Source organism: Trachinotus anak, unplaced genomic scaffold (assembly GCF_046630095.1).
Source record: "Trachinotus anak isolate AG129_WGS33_773 ecotype Australia unplaced genomic scaffold, CSIRO_AGI_Tana_v1 ptg000013l, whole genome shotgun sequence".
NCBI classification, from domain to species: domain Eukaryota; kingdom Metazoa; phylum Chordata; class Actinopteri; order Carangiformes; family Carangidae; genus Trachinotus; species Trachinotus anak.
The window spans coordinates 24,436,338-24,456,081 of NW_027273864.1; the positions used below are offsets into that span (position 1 = coordinate 24,436,338).

Sequence of the window (19,744 nt, forward strand, 5' to 3'; positions counted from 1 at the left end):
ATGTGGTGTCTACATGTGAAATGTGTGTGCTCTTCTTCCAGGTCAACATGATCAAAAACTCATTTCACCCACAAGCAACTCCAGAGAGGTGTTTTACTCTGACACATCACCCCTGTCCTCTCCATATCCCACTGGGGCTTCCATCTTTGTTTCCTCTCCCTTCTCCAGCAAGCTGAAACATTCCCACAGCTGGAGCACCATATCCCCACAAAGCCTGAAGTCCCGCAGCAGCAGGGGTTTAAGCTCAGTGGAGGAGAGTGGTGAGTGGGCAGAGAAGAAGGTAGAAAGGCCTCCTCCTGCCTCCGCTGAGCATATGAACTTCTACAAGAGGACCAGGCCCCCAAAAGACTCCAGAGAGCTAAGCAGCCCAAAGAAAACAGGGGAGACATTTCCCAAAGCCAAAGAGCAACATCACAGTCCCAAAAAGACTGAGACTAAAGCACGGGAAGAAACGCTGAGCAGGAACAGGATGTCTCAGACACACAATCACACAAAAACACAATCCACAAGCCCCAGGACGTCTCCTCAAGCTGGACAGCAAGTGGCTCCAGCCCTGCAGCGTGCAGAGCATCAACAAGGCCCTCAGGGGAGATTAAAGGACTCTCACAGCAGAGAGAGCTTAAATCATGAAAAGAAAAATGGCAAAGGGGGGGACAGTGAGATCAGAAGATACACACAAGGAAGAGAGATGGAAGGAAGGGTCAGGCCTGCTGAAAGTTTTAAAAGGAGAGATGTGGCAGAATCCCACCACCACAGGACGCCCCCTCATCTAGTCAGAGAAAGCGAGAAGGGCACAGGTAAGGACTCAGGGCGGAGAGATGCAAATGGACAGGGCAAACCTACAGAAGACAGGAACAGAAGTAAAGAGACTATCAAGAAAAGAGAATCACTGTTGTCTTTTAAAGATACAAGGAGTAGAAAAGGCTCTGTAGTTTTACCAAGAGAGGCAAAAGGAAGAAAAGAAGACTGGATTCAGGAAGACTTTGTGGCCTCAATAAACAGTGTTCCAGGGACCCGGCGGAGCCCAGAGGGACCTATCAGCCCTGGCCCATGGAAAGTGCCCAGCTCAGCCAAAATCCTCACCCAGGCAGAGGTTCTCCGTGACCCCTTGTGATAGAATATTGAATCAGCCATTCTTGGGCTGCATCATGGAATATTTAACAGTACTGTCTGTGGATTGTTTTTCTGAGTTCTTCCATAAATCAGAGAAGTGCAACATGGTGCCACTTTTATTACCTTTGGACCCTGTGCAGATTTGTCTTTTGACAAGGTCTTTTTTGGGAGTCCTGTGTCATCACGAGTGGCATGTAGCAGCTCCCCTCTGCCTTGTCCGCTGCTTCAGCATCTTCGATGTGGGATTTCAGCATGTGCAGCTTGCTCAGGGCCTTGTCAGACAAGACACTTTGAAATGTGAATATGTGCCAATCCTGGGAGCCTCCTGCTGAACAACGACTACCAACAGCACTTCACCCATTACAATGCAATGACCCATATGCAAAGAAAGGAGAAAGGCCCAAGCCTCTCCCCTGTAGTATACACCAAGTGTGACTGTCATCCAGGGTTTAATTTTGCTCTCGGCTTCATTGTGGGATATTTTGACCGTCTTTTTCTTAAGCGTTTGCTCAACTGCATGCAGTCGGTCCTTCTGTTTGTTTTACTGCACGTGTTCTGCAGATCAATGAGGATGATACTTTTTCTTGTTTATAATTCTCATTCTGAACACCAGGCAGATTTCAAATACAAACCCCAGCAAACATTCTCTTTGCCGGGGACTCTAGACTGTTCTGTGGTTATAGACATGACTTTCCTCCATACAAACAGAATCATTAAAAAGACCAGAAACTTGTGGTTTGAGATCTTGTTTACCATGTGTATGATAACCAACCGGTGTGTAATTTATTGAGATAATAGATGAATATATGTATATGTAGCTGTACCAAGCCATTCCACATTTTGATATAGACTTCAAAGATTCGCCCCATGTTATTTGAGCTTTCACCTTATTTCCAATGTACTTCAGTGGTAGGATTTACCATGGATCTTTGTAGTTCATAAAATGTATAGGTAACGTGCAAACCGCTGTACCAAATGTTTGCAATCGCTCAAAACGTGTCTCATTGTGAAATATAATATAATATAAATATATATATTTGAATGTGTCATGTTTTGCAGATTCTAACTTTAAAATAGCTATTGAATTTCATTGCACTGCATCTGCCCTTGTAGCATAACAGTAACAGAATGACCATGAGTTGTATTTAATTTGTGATGTTGACTTGCTACCAATGCATTGCCATTTAATTATTATTATGAATATTATTATTATTATTATTACTATTATTTCATAAAGATGTTTCTTTTTTCTAAAAGGTCCACTGTTTAAGGCCAAAACTGCGATTTCTATAATACTGTGTAAGTTTTGAGTTGTGCCCCCGGTGGTTTTCACCTTACCCTATTAAGAAAAGACAAACTGGGATTTTAAATTTATGTATGTGTCAATCCTGCTGTGTGATTATGTGCCAGGGCAGCTTGAAGGATAATAGTGTAGAGAGTGATGTGGTGGTTGACAGAGACACTGAGCATGTTGCTGATGTGAAGCAGGTATACAGAGAGCCCGCCTCCTTCCATACTGTATTTCATGGCTAATTGAGCTGATGGCTAATATAAACAATTGGTTCTAATGGGAGCTGTTAAAATGAGAAATACTCTCATTGCACAGTTATTTTACTAAAATTTTCAAGCTTCTGCTGTAAAATCTGAGAAAGTGAACTACACTCAGCATTCTTACTTGTACAACGTAAGAGATTTAGACATTCAGATGAGCTCAGGGAACACAGTATCGTAGCAAATGTTTGATAGAGTCAAACCATGGATAAGGTCTGTGATTGTATAAGGGAGTTTTCAGGTTAAAAATCACTAGAGGATACACTATGAGCCAATCGGTGGTGTTTTTGTGCAATAGGTTGGTTGGTTGAATGAGTAAATCCAACCCCGAGTGTCAGGCAAAGGCAGTTCACTCTGGTCCTGAATCAGATAATGTCCTTTTTGTTGTATGTCTCCTGCACTGTTGAACTCCTTTCCGCTTTTATTTTGACCATTTTGTATCTCATCTCTGTATCATACTGTGGCCTTGCATTGCTTCATTAGAAAAACAATCCTTGTGGTATCTTCTACATTCTGTAGGTAGACAGTAGATGTAAATGTTTGTACATTGTACAGCACCTTTATAAATACTTGCTGAGTGCTCTTTCGGGGAGAAAAAATAGAGGTATATTGAAATCGCTCCATTATTTTTTTATGTAAAAAAAAAAGGAGAAAATATTTAAAAATGGATTGAAAAGGACAGATTATGACCTTGACATGGTGTTCCGTTCATGCACTGAAAAATAAAGTTTTACTGAAAACACAATCTGAATTTCTTGTGTTGAAACTTGTGAGATGCACATTAAACATAACATTGAGATTGAAAGCCTGTGAATATTCTCATTTGTCCAGGTCATAGTATCTCAAAGGAGTTTTAAATCTAAAGCAACTGGACTTGGTTATTTGTCTATGAAGACGTTCCACCTCTCATCCAAGAGGCTTCATCAGTTCTTTCTCGCACCTGACCAGGCTGGGACTGGTCCAACTATCTGGTGTGGAGACCCAGGTATTTAACCTCAGGGAGGGGTTTTCACAAGGCTGATGATGTCATTGGTTCCCTTTGTGCTCCATGTGCCAACGACAGTCGTTAGAGTGACTGTCTTGGTGGAGAGTTGGTTTTGACTTCATGAGAGCCCTATTGTGTTATAACGACAGTCGTTGGAGTCACATGCCACTTGTGAACAGTTGTTTCTCTTAGAGGTTAAATTGTTGAATCTCCTGGGAAGGGATGAAAGGGCAGCATTGTAAATTGGAGATAGGTGGTGTCTGAGGCCTCCTCCCCTGTTGAGGGATGGTTTCTCTACTTTCACATAGATGGCTTCTTTCACTCCTCTTTCGAACCACCTGTCCTCTCTGTCCAGGATGTGAACCTTGCTGTCCTCAAAGGAGTGGGCTTTCTCCTTAAGATGTAAGTGGACAGCAGGGTCTCCACACCAGATAGTTGGACCAGTCCCAGCCTGGTCAGGTGCAAGAAAGAACTGATGAAGCCTCTTGGATGAGAGGTGAAACGTCTTCATAGACAAATAACCAAGTCCAGTTGCTTTCGATTTAAAACGCCTTTGAGATTGAAACCATGCTATTTTGTTTCTGACCTGTGCTGACAACACAGTCATCATTTTTGAAAGAATAATCATTAAGGTGTCACATGAATAATGATCCATAATTTGTTGCACACTTAAGTCCAACAATACTTTTATATGACACAGCAGCATGGGCTGCTGTTACTATGGAAGATTTCCAGTTGTCATGGTAGCCAGCTGCTTTTCTGAACGGCATGAAGAAGATGCTTTTTTAATTAGAAGGGAATGCTCAGAGGTGTCTTATTCTACAAATGCATCATGACCATTAAATATCCATATTTCAAAAGCAGGCATGAATCATCATGCTGTATTTGAAATGAGAATACAAATTAAATGTGGTCAGAGCACCATCACTGGCTTTAAATCCTCAATGAAATTCCAGTAACAGTGGTTGAAATAGCAAAGATTATATAAGCTACAAATCTGGTAGCACCTTAATGTATATTTAAAATAAAGCTGAAACACATGAATTACAAATAACTCAAAACTGCAAAACATCAATTAAGAGCTGTTTGTCAAGGCTTTTTGCATATTTGTTCTAGTGAGTGGATCTTTGGTGCATTTGTAAATCAGAATTGGATTAGCTGCAGGGAACTTGTACAAATCAGCAACCCTGACTGATACAATTTTACTTTAAAATGATGAATATTTGCTGTTCTGCTGTCAGGGAATCGACCAAGTGCATTTGTGATCCACCTCTGCAGTGCTTTCTGTCAAATTCATGCAGTTGGAGATTCTGATTCTGAAGTCTGATGCTTCCAGCTGATCACTGACCTGCTGCAGTGGCGCAATTAAAGACATCTTTACGGTTGTTTTGAATGCTTCGTTGGCACCGAGGTATAGCCTAAATTATCTCTGTGAATGACTGCAGGAACCTTTGTGCAGCCATTATTTCAGTGACTCATACTGGTTTGGGTGAGACCTGTTCGGTCTCCCAGAACTTGATGAGGTGGTAGATGAGCAGCTTTACTGGCTACAGAGCGACTGGTAATAGCACTTGGTTGACTAAACTGCTTTAAAATGGCTGTAATATAACATGTCTTTTGTTCTATTTCAGGTGCAAGCATGAAAGGTAGGTAGAAAATCAGAATTTTAAGCTTCTCACACCATAATTTTCTGTGTTTATAGCTTTGTATGTCTTTAAATATTTAAATCCTGCTGTTTTATATGTAAAAAAAAAAAAAAAGTTAAGATGAGGGTTCAATTTTATTGGAATAAAGATCATGTTCTCAGCTCCAGGCTATGTGACCATGAACAAAGAAGATGATGATCACTGATCTCTGATATTTACATCTTACATCCATGTAAATTAAGAGAGATGAGTTGATGTAAATATTTTTTCCTCTTATAGGCCCACAGGTTTGTACCTTTAACTAGTATCTCCTCACCTGCTTTTCATTCACCAACCAGAAGTTATTTCAGAGCATTGAGAGCATTTTTTTTTTTTACTGTGTTTTAACCTGGTGCAGTACTTATCAGTGAAGTCAGTTAAGTTATCTTTGTGAAAGTGACCTTCTGTGTATGTTTCTGTTTAATGTCTGAGAGCACAATTCAATGATAGATGCTGGCCTTAAATTTGATTACTATTATTTAAATTTTTTGTCTATGAATAAATAAGAGCTTTTCAGTTTTAGTGCAGTTCATATTTTTCACCACTTGATGTCACTGACTTACAATGAAGTGTTTTGTCCACATTGTTGAACAAGGTATATCAACTTAAATATAGACACGTTACATTTTATAAACAATTAAAACAAATACATTACTTTTGTAGTATTAGGGATAATATTCTGGGTTAGGTTTAGTGTCTGTTGTTGCCTTCTGAAGAAGTCATCCTTAAAGGAATGTACAAAGTGAACTAAAGATACACAGTTATATATAGGTAAGTGTGAAGAGTTATGATCCTGCAGCTCTCACGTCACATACTTGGTATGCCTGATCACAAAAAAGGCAGGTGAACAATGTGGCAGTGGACAGATTAACATTTGGGCTGGAACCTCTTTCCCCATTATCAGCTTGAAGAGAAGCAGACACATTCTATTAGACTGGTTTGTGAGAAGGGAGTTGGACTGGGTGCTTGGAGAGATAAGAAAAGCAGACTATACTACAGCTCTTGGAGGCTTTGAACTTGAGAAGTTGCTTGGCAAACTAGCCTTAGTTACCTACTAATACAAGTTTTTCAAATTCCTTAAAAGGAAATGAGGTGCACCCCACAGTTTTTACAGGTCTTGTTCTATTGGCTTTGCAGCAGTTTGAATGTGCTGGGGCATTTTACACTCACTTACACCCAGAACCAGTGAGATAGCAAGTTTGTTTTAATATCCTACTTTTTAGTGATGTAAACAAACAAAAAATATCCCATAAAATATTTCTTCACTGGTTCCAAAAACAAAACACTCACCAAAGAGTACAGTTACGGGCCATTAAACTTTGTTCAGTCTCTGTTGCCAGGTTTCTGTGTTATAACATGTGTGGGTTTCTCAGGCAACTCAGGGTGGAGAACACAGACAGCTCCTGTCAACAAACTTATGAGGTTGAAAATGGGCGGTGGAATTTACCCCAGTATCTTAGGCGATGAAGCACAACCCCTTACAAAAAAACACACACACACACAAAAAAAAGTGTCATGTATCCATGACGATAACCCAAACCACAGAGTGACTCAGGCTGTAATGAAAACCACAATGAAAACTAGAGGAATCCTCACTATGGCACTCCCTACCATATTTCTTGTTCATATGTAAGATGATGGTGATGATTAGTACTATTATTTACTAAGCACACATATATTGATATCAAATTAAATTGTTATTCTATTATTTATCATCATCTGGTATATGCAATAGTCTCAAGTAGAATAGAATAGAATAGAATAGAATAGAATAGAATAGAATAGAATATGGTTTCCCCTTTTGAGGACTCATAGAGGCAAGACCCCCCTTTTTTCCAGGGCACACCCATACTCTTTCCACTGTTTTGCCTCAGTAACACTTGAGAAGATATCTCCTCCTACAGCAGTTCGTGTGTTTTTAAGATGCTAATCAAACTACTTCTCACATCTTTTAGTAAAGTTTTTTTTATTGTTTTCAGTTTACATACTTTTTTGCTCACCCTGAAGTCGTCTGTGTACGCGTCCCACCATGAGTCAGTAAAAGACGCTGGAACACTTCGGTGTCAGGGTGACCGGTGATTAAAAGCGAAACTTCCTGCTCTACTTTTCAAAATAAGACAGTCGTTTGTGATAAGAAGTATGCGCATCCTTTGGAATGAGCTGGTATTCTGCATCAACTGGTCCTGAAATATTATCTCCTATCTTTGACCCTTTAAAAAACTTACACTCAGGTCCTTAGAGGACAAAAATGTTGACACTTCAAACCTCAAAAGCCTACTGTAATTCATATCGAGAAATGAACTGCACCTATGAGTTTTGATATTTTATATTCTGTAGAGTTTGGAGGCCTGTGCATGCATGTGTGTGTGAGAGGGTGGGTTGATGAGAGTGTGTGTATGTGTGTGTTTGAGAGAGAGAGGGCGAGAGAAAGAGGACTGGGAATTGTGATCTGCTGTACAATATATCATTTAATTTTACTTAATTAATGTTTACTCATCTAGGTATCCACTTCTGAAATGAATCATCTCTATTTATAGACAGTTTGTGTGACTGTGGAGTGATGAATATCTAAACTCTTTAAGATGACTTCTTAACCCTCTTTAGAACTCTTGTGAGGCATGGTTCACATCATAGATAGATAGATAGATAGATAGATAGATAGATAGAAACCTTATTGATCCCTTAGGAAAGTTCAAATTGTCCAAATAGCTCACTAATGTATTCAGTTAAGATTTTAGTCCATGACATGACCACTGCCTTTGGCTGGGACGTTAGCAGATGTTTCTTGTGAATAGCAAACTCAAGTGTTTGAGTGATTTTAACTCCAACCCACATCAGTAATCTAGTATCATGGATTCAACTTCAGGTTTTATAACTCAGATTGCATTAATAATAATAATTTAAATAAATAAGATAAATATATGACCGTATTTTAAGACAAATATATAGACTAGTTAAATTCAAATAATTTCAAAGGGTTTACTTTAGATGGCCATAGTATGTAATATGTAATAGAAATGTATGCACAGATATGCCATATACAGGTATGGGAGGACTGATCCATAATGTGTTTTATATATAGAAATAGCCTATGTAAAAACTCTGCAGTCTGTAACTAATTCCTACTTTTAAGGAGCAGTTAAATACAATGAAATGTTGCACCCTTGTGTTTTTTTTAGAGAAATGTATCTGCTCTTATTATGAAGGCATTTTTCTCACTTCCTGTCATCTAGGCTATTTCGGGGAACTTGACCAGCAGTGAACATGGACAACCCGAAGCGCGTTTGCAGCAGAGTCACTGTCAGCCGGCCGCGGAGCGACTCGCGTTTCAGCGTCGCCTCTGAAGAAGTGAAGCCACAGTGACCGGACCAGGACCGTCTGTCTCCTTCCGCAGCCCGGCATGGACTTCTTACTGGACACTTGCGGACGGCGAAGATGTCTGCTGTTCATATATCTCTTTGTGCTGGAGGCAGCAGGTCAGTAGATCCCCAGCCTCGCAGTCTGCTTAATGAGATAAGTTTTTATCAGCGTAGCAAGTCACATGAGAGTTTGAAAAGCCAGGCTGCATTTTTGTATTTTCTGTCTACTCCACAGGAAAAACAGCGATCGCTTATTGTAATGTCAGCTTCTATAAAGTGACATTGTAAGGTAGCAGCATGTTTTCATTTTCTGTGATTAGTAAGGAAAAGTTTCTCAGCCCCTCATTGGGTACTTCTTTGTAATGCCTCAGAAAAACTGTATCAGCTGTAGCAGAAACATGCAGACTGTAGATAAACATACTATAGCATCATACTATGACCTATTTGAATATATATTTATAGCCCTGGCTGAAAAAAAAGGAAATATATCTGCTGTTGAATTTAGTATGAATTTTCTGGTAATGATCACCTGTCAACAGAAGAGATAAATCTCCTACCATAAAGTGCGCTCCTCCAAATATTTTAGGAATAATACTAATAAACATGAGGCAAGGGTGCCAATATAAGCTGTAGACTGCAAAGACACACTGCTTTGTTTGCAAGTCATTAATTAAAAACAACTTTCAGGTTTTTTTTTTCTTTTTGACAGTTTTGAGCCTCTTAGCAAAATCCATTCATCTAGAACAACTTCAGTCTTCAGATTAAAAACCTTTTATGAATGACTTATCATTAATTTTGTAACTTTAGACTTATTTTAAACTGAAAAACCAGTGAGTATTTATTAAGGGTTCACCGCATTTAAAACTGGCAACCAACAGTTTCTCTTATCACCATATAACCACAAAGCAGTAGTAAATGATTTATTAACCGATGACAACACTATTAATTAGAAACGTATAAACGCTTCATAAAGGGGGGCTTGCTCAAGTGTTTCTTTGGCTAAAGACAAAAGTTTTCATGGTTTCAAATTAGATAGTCACAAACTGAAAGTGCGGCACTTTTTCTCACATGCATTGTGTCATTTTATTTCATTGCATGACGAGCTGCGGTGTATTCATTATGCCTGATATTGAGTAAATAAGATGTTGCTGCCGTTGTTGCTGTTGTTGTTAATGTTGCCTCTTTGTCTCGTTTTTCCTCCAGCTGACTGTCCTAAACCTGAGGGAGGGGAAAATATTGTCTTATCGACTGCAGCACTTCTACTGAATGAGTTTCCAGAAGGCACTGACGTCATTTTAGAGTGCGCTAATGGATATGAAAAAGAAAGTGGTTCTGTGGTTACAAGCTGCACTAATGGGAAATGGACTGAACCAGATCTCATCTGCAAAAGTGAGTCCTGTCAACTTTAATTATGACTCTACTGACTCTTAAATTAAACACTCTTAAGCTGTTGACAACCAAACACTATTATTCTGTCATTCTTGACATAAAAGTCCAGCAGCAATGTTCTGTCCATTTTGATATTACAGAGAAGGACTGTGGTCAACCTAGACCTCAGCCAAATATGAGCTTTAATACCAGCGCTGGCACCCTGTTTGGTGCTGTAATAAGAGTCATTTGTGATAAAGGGTGAGTATAAATCTAAGAGGTATGAAATCTTACCATTTCAATGCTATATGGTTGAATTAAATCTGACATTAAATAGTTATGTCATAAATTTAGAGAAGCAAATGTTAAACATCCAGCAGCTCCAGTGACAACTCAAAGGAGGCAATCAGTCAGTTTACACAAAGCATCTCCTTTTGCTATACTGCTAATGGATGTCTAGCAGACAATGCTGCCGGCAAACAGACTAACTGAAGTCAAGGTGGATTCACTAAACCTTAAAGAAATGAACCTAGTCCTGAAAGATAAACAGAGGCACTGCCAGGAAGTGGTACGTCATGGTTTCACTGATTAGAAACCTGGCTATCATTTTGCTGGCATTGAGAGGGTTGTTTATACAAAGTCCTTGAGTAGATTTTATAAAAATATTTAGTTTCAAGGTTGGAATTCCATTGCGTTACAAAATCATGGCTCTACACTCCTAATTGCTCCCTAAATGAACTGTTCTGGTTAATTTTCCTTCATCTTTCCACAGATACCAGATTAGTGGATCGAGCTACAGACAGTGCTATTCTACGGGGTGGTCTGGAAGATCCAAGTGTAAAAGTAAATGTCTCTCATTTATTTTGTATTTCCTGAAACCACAACCAACAATACAATAAAACAGCTTTGTGATATGAAAATCAAGACACCTGTTTGTCCATTCCTCAGTCATAACGTGTGAGAAACCTGCCAAAGTGGTCAACGGCAGGAGCCTGTGGGATTCTCAAGACGACCCAAGATATGGAGAAGTCATACAGTTTGTGTGTAATGAAGGATACAACCTGGTTGGTCAGGACAGCATCATGTGCGGCGAAACTGGCGAATTCAATTCTCAGCCTCCTGAATGCGAAGGTAAGTCGACTGCATCCATGTGTTTGAGTTGTTGTTCTCCAGATTACTGGTTATTCTGATGAGAGGCAGGGCGAGGTGGGCCAAGCCTTACGCATACTGGTTTGTGAAGTTCTTTCACAACCATAGAGATGGTTTTGCCCTTTTAAACACATTATTTACGAATGCTCTTTACAAATCGCTTTAACCATTTTCGAACCATTCAATAACATTGTAGACTGATTTCCATCAGCTCTCATCAGATCTACTGGTTTCCATTCATTTCACTGCAATATCAAAATAACTTTGTACTAGCTTGAGAACTTATCACTTACATTGTGATGATTTAGTTGCATATTATTTAGATAATACCAGGTGTGAACAAAGACTGATCCTGATCAGACTGATCCTGATGAAGAAGTGTTGGTTCATGGGCGTCCACAATCAGGGAGTCAGATGACAAAAAGTGTTGCGAGTGTTGCATTTACTGGCTATAGGATATTTTTGACTCAACAGACTCAGAACAATAACAACAACAACATTCCATTACAAACGTTACTCAAGTCTCCAGTATCAGCTTAATGAATGCCCCAATGTACCACACTATAATAATCTACACTAAAACATATGTGGACTGAAAATAAAGGGCTGTGAAATGCTGACTGTGATGAATCACTGTAACACTCTGAAGAACACTTCAAGGGTCTGCAAGCTTCACACTGTAGTGAAATAACTACATTACTACATTACAGCTCCCATGTTTATCTGTAATGTAGTGTTTTCAGGGTGTTGCCCCGGTGTCACTGACACTCAGCATCTGCTGTCATGTTTAAACATCATCACTTACCCCCTCTCTACACACTCCTCTAGCTCTTTTATGAAACAGCTGTACAACATTTTTCTGTTCACCATTCATGTCCCTGCTCACTCCAAGTGGTTTTGTTTGCTAACCGCCAAACTCCCTAACAGTGTATTGTGTGTGCTGACTAAAGGGCAACCTCTCTCCGGAGAGTCTGTCGTTAGTCAGAACTGTCCTTCACCTAACGCTTCACCCACTCATGGTTTGAGAAATAAATGGATGATTCTTCCCGTTTGATTTTCTCCGCTAACATCGAGAGGCATGTTACTGAATGCTAACTGTCATTTGTAGGCACAGCGCACGTTGCATGTAAAATGAAATGTACATGTGCGTGCTCCATCACCAGCTTCATGAAAAGGCTGATGAATGATATTTATTGTAACCACTGATAAATTTAGCAGTGCTCTTATTTATAGGTGTGGCAACAGAAGATAGAATGACAACAAAAATAATAACACCAACTCCTGCGCCTCTAACACAAGGTATGGAGATATTTTCAGAAATGAGAAACCTTTGAAATGTTTTTGCACTGAAGAATTTAGCAATTGTAAGTGATATATAATCAATATTTTTCTGTCTCCCTCACTACAAGAATTCTAGTACATCAAGACTTAAGTTTAGGTATCAAAGATATTTTGACAACAACAATTTATTTTCCATGTCACAGCATTGTCCACCGCAGTGTTCACTACAGCTTCATCTGCCACAGCCACAGCTCACCAAGATAAAACTGTAACAACTGTCGCACCTTCAGCACAAGGTACAGAAAACTGTCTCCAAACAAGCTGATCAGCATGTAATTAGGCTGAAAACCTTTTAGGCACAGCAGCATTGGGCAGCATGGAATGGATTATGTGCATGCTGCATGGGTTTCAGAAACAGCTTCTCAGCTTGACAAGACACTTGTATCCTGTCCAAACTCAGTCTTTTGACCCTTTCGTTCAAAGGTGGCAGAGACTTTTTCACAGCTGAGGCTAGAGCCACAACAGCCAGTGTAACACCAACGGCATCTTCTTTTCAAGGTATAGAAAGAGTCCTTGAAAAAGCAGATGAGAGTTTGAATCTTGCTTTATGTTAGTTTACTCTGTAATTTTACATAATTTCAATTAATTTATTGTCATCATTGAGGATTGAAAAAAATAGAAATGTCAGGTCTGGACTAAGACATATTATTATATAATATGTGGATAATGTAACATATAAATAAAAACTTTATTTAATGACCTAATCCCATTTAGAGAATGGACATTATTATCTGTGTGGAGAGTTGACCCTCAACTGTCAAACAGGTCAGCTAGAACATACATTTAATGACTTTCTTATTATTTAGATTACTTTTTAGACATGTTCTTGAATACTTCAACTAACAAAGATAACATACCAACACTCTAAAAAGAATTATCAGACATTTGTTATGTGTCGGGCTATTTCTTGCCTCTGAGCAGTTGCCAGACAACCAGCAGAGGCTCAGGGAACCTACTGCTCACAGCCAAGATATAACCTGGCACATCACCCCACATGAAATGGGTCATCGTGTTTTAACACTTTTGGTTTTTTCACAGATTAAACAGATGACCTATTGACGTGTGTTAATGAGTGAGTTTCAGAGCTGCTTGAGAGGGCTTTTGTCAGGCTAGCTGTTCCCCCCCCCCCCCGCCTGTTTATTGAAGCTAATATAAGCTAATGACCTGCTAGCTTTAGCTTCATATTTATCTGGCACATACTGTATGAGAGTGGTGTCAGTCCTCTCATTTAACTCTTCAGAAAGAAAACACGTGCGTTTCCCAAAATGTCAAACTATTCCTTTAATACTGTAATTCATTTCTCCAAGTTTTCCTAGTCATTTGTATTTCCTGCAGTTAAAAGCGGATTCGAAGCGGATAATACGGATTGTAATCTACTGACTGCAGAGACATGTAATTTAATATTCTCAGATGTGTTCTCCTCCCTCAGTCCCTCTCCCTTGTAATATATTAATATCTTTGGTGTTTTTCTGCCTCACTGATACAACACAGAGACACTGAGACGAAGGCGTTGATTTTTACTACATAGAAAAACACCCTGTCAAAATAATTTTAAAGATGCTATAATTACCTAAAACTGTACACACAGGTGCCTGTAATCAGTTCGTAACAGACCTTCTTGTATGTGTTGATTATGTTTTTTATGTACCTTTGCTCGATCCTGTTGTCCATGGCAGTTGAAATAGTTTAGTAGTAATAATACTGTTTTCTACCTGCAGACAAGCATGACGAGGCTGTAAACACTAACACGAATACTGGTGAGTTATTAAGCCCTAGGTCCTAAAAAGATCTGAACAAAGGTGATTGTTTGCACTGCATTTAACTGTGAATGTGTCTTTCAGGATATACTTATGCCGTAGTCGGTGTGTGTCTATGCTTTTTATTAGGTAATATACTATTTTTCTTATTGGAATTTACACATACATATATCACACTTGAAATAAAAAATACAAAGAAATTTTTTTCTTAAATTTTCTTCACAGTTGTTTGTACAGTTGCAGTCTTCTTATGCAAGATCTTTCTGAGGAGAAAAGGGTGAGACATATTTTTGAATAATATTTTGCTCTGAAATCCTTTATGCATGGCTCATACGTGATTATGCTCTTTATCCTTTTGCCTTTTCTATTTGCATTTTCTGCTCTTTTCACCTTATGAGGTTTACATAAACACACTGTTCAATATTTGTGCATATTTCTACCAGCAATTCAACATGCAGTGAAGTAACATGTGGTAGCCTAACTCTGCAGCAGGTTCAGCTTCTTCACAGCTTTTTAGCTTTTGACCTGTTTAAGGAAAACTACATGTCTGTGTTTCCGGACTTGTGCTCAGGAATGAGGGAAGTCAACAGGAAATCCCTTAATAAAACTGGCAGTGACATAGAAATTACTAACATTACAATAATTCCCTTTAGGCCAGAATGAATTGGAATGTGTGTCTTTAATAATCAAATTCACAAAATATACAGGAATTCATATAAGTCAAAACCATGTAGAAACATATTTTATGATTTATGTGGCGACCTTTTGGTAGACATTCACATGACCTGAATTTTAAAAAAATGTGCAGAGACCAAGACACTTAAAGCTTTTAATAACAAAGAAAAAGAAATAACAAGTTCATATGTATATGTATAATCTTGTGAACTTCACGTGTAATCCAGTCATTCACTATACTTATATGTAAGCTTCACAATGCATTAAGCCAAGGTTAACGCTTACTCAAATAAAGATAAATCATTATTCTCTCAAAGTTGCGATGACTAACACTAACATTGCAAATGGCTAATTAAGAATGCAATAATGAAACATTTGGTCAACTAATACAATTTAACATAAAAACAACATGACTCAACAATTCTGACACAAATTCCTTATTTGGTGACACCATAGCTCATATGACACCAGAGAAGACCTGAAGCCGGAGTTATTACAGTTCCAAAATCTTTAGGTTGCCCTCCTCACTCAGGTATCTGTCAATTCCTGTGTATTTATTACCATAAAAACATCAAAATACCTCTAAAAATATATTTAAGCATTGTTTACTTGTTCATTTTGTTTAAGTGGAAACATAAAGTATTATAAGTGAAGCCAAAAAAGCATGAATTGTGTGTGATTTTCCTTTTTTTTCTATGCGCCACTATGTGAATGAAGCTCAAACCAAACGGGTTTCTCCTCATCTCTTGTTAACACCAGCTCTGGAACCGCGCCTATCTGTCAAAGAGCATCTGTGACCCAGGAAGACGTCCCAGCTAACTGTAACACTGCCTCCCCGAATTGATGGCAGAAAAAAAAAGAAGAGAACTCACTTTAGATATTATTGCACTTCAAATGGCAGATAATCAAATCTGCTGAGTAGTATCATAATTTAAATGGACGTTTCACATTCCAATGATCAAAAGCACATTTTGTCGTGATGTATTTTTTTATTTAGACATTATTTTAACACAAAATTGTAAATATTTTATGCCACTACTATTTTGTACATTATTTATGTAAAAACTGGAGTAAAAACGTATATATATATTTCCTCCGTGTCTTATGAAGTATTGCAATGTTATTTTAAAAAAACATTTTAGTTTGGAGTTTTTGAGAAATCTTACGTTTCTGTGTTATTAATGAGCTGTGTTGTTTGGACAGAACCATGAAAAAGGGGATTCAAGAGACACACAATGTGGTTAATTCAACTGATAAAGATACAATCAGCTGCATTCTTCGCCTCCTGACTTTCTTTCCTTCATTGTCTATTGTTCTGGGGTCCTTTTAGTAAGCTCTGCAAAATAATGGGAGACCTTGTTTCATGAGAAAATAATTGAATAGAGTACCTACCATCAATGAACCATGTAACTACACTCACTACTGTACAGCATTAATTGTGAGGGGAAAAGGGATGAAAATGTTTGTGACCTTGAATGGGTAACTGAGCCAGTGGAGCAGAAACCTGTAAAAGTTTGTTAACCAGTGCTGCAGATCTGAAGGACGATTTTACATTTAAACATAAAATCAAAAATGTACTGTAGTGCACTGCACAACATATGAAAAAAATGGCTTCCACACGTTGAAGCATTTACATCTTACAAATTAGCAGTTTTTCTGTTCTTAGAGGAGAAACTAAATGAACACACTCACAGCCATGGCAGCGATGAAGGACCCAGCCATTATCCTGGCAGGGGTTTGCACAGTACAGAGAAAAGCCCTGTAATAAAATGTGTTAACAGTGTTTCATTGTAGCCATGGTCTGCTGTCGTGCCAGAGGCTCCAAGTGTGGCCTTACTGGGATCAGAAGAGATGGTTTCTGGACTCTGCTTCAATAGAACTTCTAGGTTTCATTAAATTATTTTTGGTCAGATTTTCCAGTTTCCTTTTTGATTGTGAAAAAACGTTATCAAGGCAATAACTTGGGAAATCATCTGGAAGAGAAGAACAAGGTCATAAACAGGACATGCATTCATAATTATAATTGTTCATCTTATTTATGTGGACAGACAGTTTATTACCAGAGAGGAGGGGTTTGCTGTGTTTCTCAAAGAAGCCTCCACAACAGTGGTGGTATTTGTCCTCATCCATCCTTCCCTCCAGCCCCCCACAAAAAGAAAAAACTGCTTTTTTGGTGTTTTGTGGTGAGTCATGCTACTAGCTCTGTGACTGTCTAAGCACAGCGGTGCTTTGAGCTAAATGCTGGCATTTTTGTTTAGCGTGATACCTTGCTAACATTTGCTAAACACAAGGTACAGCTGAGGCTGATGGGAATATCATTAGTTTTGCAGATATTTGGTCATAAACCAGAGTACATAAAAATAAAAATTCCTCACCTTATGATGACACTATATGAAAAGTAAAGCTTTTACATTCCATCCTGAGGAGACATGAATGTCTGTACCAGATTTCATGACAAACCATCCATTGTTTGTTGAGACATTTCACTCAGCATCACAAGAGTCAACCTCATGGTGACATTAGAGAAAAATTCAGCAGATCACCAGAGTTAGTAGGATTCATCATCAAGCGACTGTACAAAATTGAATCATAATCAATCAAATAGTTCCTCAGGTATTCCAGTCTAGGGGCGGACTACCCACCCAACATAACCAACCACATAACCAAACCATGGCCGTAGAATATCTCCAGCTTTATCCTTTGAACAAAACATCAGAAAAAAACCAGGTGATCAACATACAAGAATACGTGCAGTGACTGATGAAGGATCATAGAAAGTCACATTACAGGGCAATCCTTCTAAGTGTGAGTGAACCTACAGTCAAGACAGTGGCTTTCCCTTTGATTCACACTAGTCTCTGGCCCAGTGATCCAGCCTTGTAACCATAGCCATGTTGTACACGTAAAAAATAAAGTAACTATGATCCAATCTATTTTTTATAATAGTGTAGTCAATAAGCTCAATAAGCTCCTTCAACAACCACTTGTCACATGTTGCCTCAGCAAAAGTGAAAAACCTTAGTGGCAGCAGGAAACATACTGGGTACCCTCCCTGTGTCAGAGATTTTTCCACTCTAAAGTGAAAGGCACTGATTCCATCAAATCCTGTTTTTCCACCGCATTATTACAATACCGCACCCTTCCTGGTTCACACTGTATCATCACTGTTGAAAACCCCAGACCATGTATCTCCTCTAAAGGACTCTAAAAGATATACTTGTTTTGACACTGAACTCCCTTCAGGCATTCCCAAAAGCATTCAACTGTCTTTGAAATAGGATCAATTAGCCCAAGAATTTGCCAAGTGAGATTTTCACACGATAACAGCAATATGCTTCTCAGGACCTGTTTTTTTTTTTTTTTTTTTTTTTTTTAACCATTGGACTTCTGTGAGCCCCAGTTCTGTTTGTGAAGGACAGTCTGTCCAAGATGATGAGGACATTAATGTTAAACTCTTGAGAGGTAATCAAGACTTATCTAACGCATAATGCCTTTATGTTTTAGCGCTGAGTGATGTACAATATAGTCAATAAAAACACAATAATAGTATACACAGTAATAATTACTCAGTTATCGTATCAGCACATGTGGATAGAAACAATGTTCATATATACATTTATAAAATATTGATTTATAAGATAAAGCACATTATCATACACAGAGGTCATTCCGTGTGCTTAAATAAGCCTAAGAATAAAAGTAAAAAGCATAATGAGAAAAGAGTTTAAAAATATAAGTATAAAAACATGATAGTGTGTTTCTAAACATGGATGGAAAAAAGTTCATACACTGTCAAAAATCAATCATTCTCTTTCAGGAAGTTTTAAATGAAATACAGTGCATCACAGCTGGACTCTTAGCTGGTTCCCATCACATTAACTTTCAAGCTCATGATCCCATGATCGCTCTTTGATTTGTGTCAGTAAACAGAAGAAGAAATCTGCTCATCAGGCCTGAGACTGTCTATTTTATCCTGTTCCAGACACATTGTCAAGCATGACTACAGGGAGGAACGTCAGCAGAGAGGAAGTGATGCTGCTCAACACATGAGGTAAACAAGAAAAGGAACTACTGCACACACACAGTCTAACTCGTGTTTCTGTGGCACTGTAGAGTAAACCTGGCAGCCTGACTAGAATAAAGGGCATGGTCCATGTATCTCGACTGAATCACTTACATGGTTACACATACTGTGGTACGTGTGGTTAGAGTGGTTATGGCACAACAGTCTTTGCTGTGGGGGAGGATAAAAGAAAAAAGGAGAATGGAGCTCCTCTTTAAAGTTGTTCTCATGAGTGGGGCGGATGAAGATCTTTAGGCGTAAGACAAACACGACATGAATGGCTCCCACTGAGGCCGCGGCATTAGGCCAGGAACAGATGTTTAGCATGGATGGTCTACCAACACTTTCTTAGAGATCTCAAAGTAAATGTTTACACAATTTTTAACAAAACTGCTCTTCGTCTGAGCACCTTCAACAATATGAATTAGCTTTACGTGAGCAGCGTACTCCTACTCCCACTTCACTAAGAAAACACAGGAGTATCAACTCTAGTACAACCCTGTCCATCATATGGGCCTTAATACTTTAGAACTGCATTTGGCAATTTCTCCAACTTTCAGGTTTGTGGAGGATGAGAAAGTAAGGAGAGATTGAACTTGTCTCCCAAGCTCTTGTTTTCATTGTTTGCATATTTCTGTCATCCTGTGTGTAAGAACGATGTGCAACACTATAAATGCATTACAGGCAAGACAGTGTAC

The 19,744-nt window shown here is 38.7% G+C and overlaps 2 protein-coding genes across 12 annotated transcripts in view; both read left to right on the top strand.

Annotated features, from left to right (window-relative positions):
* magi3b (membrane associated guanylate kinase, WW and PDZ domain containing 3b) overlaps window positions 1–3,409 on the top strand; it is a 121,997-nt gene extending 118,588 nt beyond the window's left edge. Inside the window, exon 22 of one of the 2 annotated variants that reach the window (XM_071494066.1) lies at window positions 42–181. Coding sequence is in view for 1 of the 2 variants with exons in the window: in XM_071494065.1 (XP_071350166.1) it covers window positions 42–1,114 (1,073 nt within the window). In the remaining variant the exon portion in view is untranslated. Of the gene's footprint in view, window positions 1–41 lie in introns of both variants that reach the window. The other variant, XM_071494065.1, reaches the window with a different exon arrangement.
* A 5,163-nt stretch (window positions 3,410–8,572) lies between these two features.
* Window positions 8,573–16,257, top strand: LOC139630898 (complement factor H). 10 transcript variants are annotated; one of them, XM_071494739.1, is made up of 14 exons: window positions 8,575–8,810; window positions 9,897–10,082; window positions 10,223–10,322; window positions 10,834–10,904; window positions 11,010–11,192; window positions 12,444–12,509; window positions 12,695–12,787; window positions 12,975–13,049; window positions 13,266–13,316; window positions 14,270–14,308; window positions 14,393–14,437; window positions 14,534–14,585; window positions 15,440–15,515; window positions 15,701–16,257. In XM_071494739.1, the coding sequence occupies exons 1-13, from the start codon at window positions 8,735–8,737 to the stop codon at window positions 15,495–15,497; spliced, it is 1,095 nt and encodes a 364-aa protein (XP_071350840.1). In that variant the 5' UTR covers window positions 8,575–8,734; the 3' UTR covers window positions 15,498–15,515; window positions 15,701–16,257. The 10 variants fall into 10 exon arrangements, with proteins under 10 accessions (XP_071350847.1, XP_071350837.1, XP_071350838.1 ...); XM_071494740.1 differs by having other exon boundaries at window positions 15,743–16,257; XM_071494736.1 differs by lacking the exon at window positions 15,440–15,515 and having other exon boundaries at window positions 8,574–8,810.
* The last annotated feature ends 3,487 nt before the right edge of the window (window positions 16,258–19,744 follow it).

What these genes read in the sequence shown, in the direction of transcription:
- LOC139630898 (XM_071494736.1), top strand. Translation starts at nt 8,735, where the DNA reads ATGGACTTCTTACTGGACACTTGCGGACGGCGAAGATGTCTGCTGTTC. An exon ending in CTTTGTGCTGGAGGCAGCAG is followed by an intron (nt 8,811 to 9,896) that starts GTCAGTAGATCC and finishes TTTTTCCTCCAG; the next exon opens with CTGACTGTCCTAAACCTGAG. An exon ending in GACCCTCAACTGTCAAACAG is followed by an intron (nt 13,317 to 14,269) that starts GTCAGCTAGAAC and finishes TTCTACCTGCAG; the next exon opens with ACAAGCATGACGAGGCTGTA.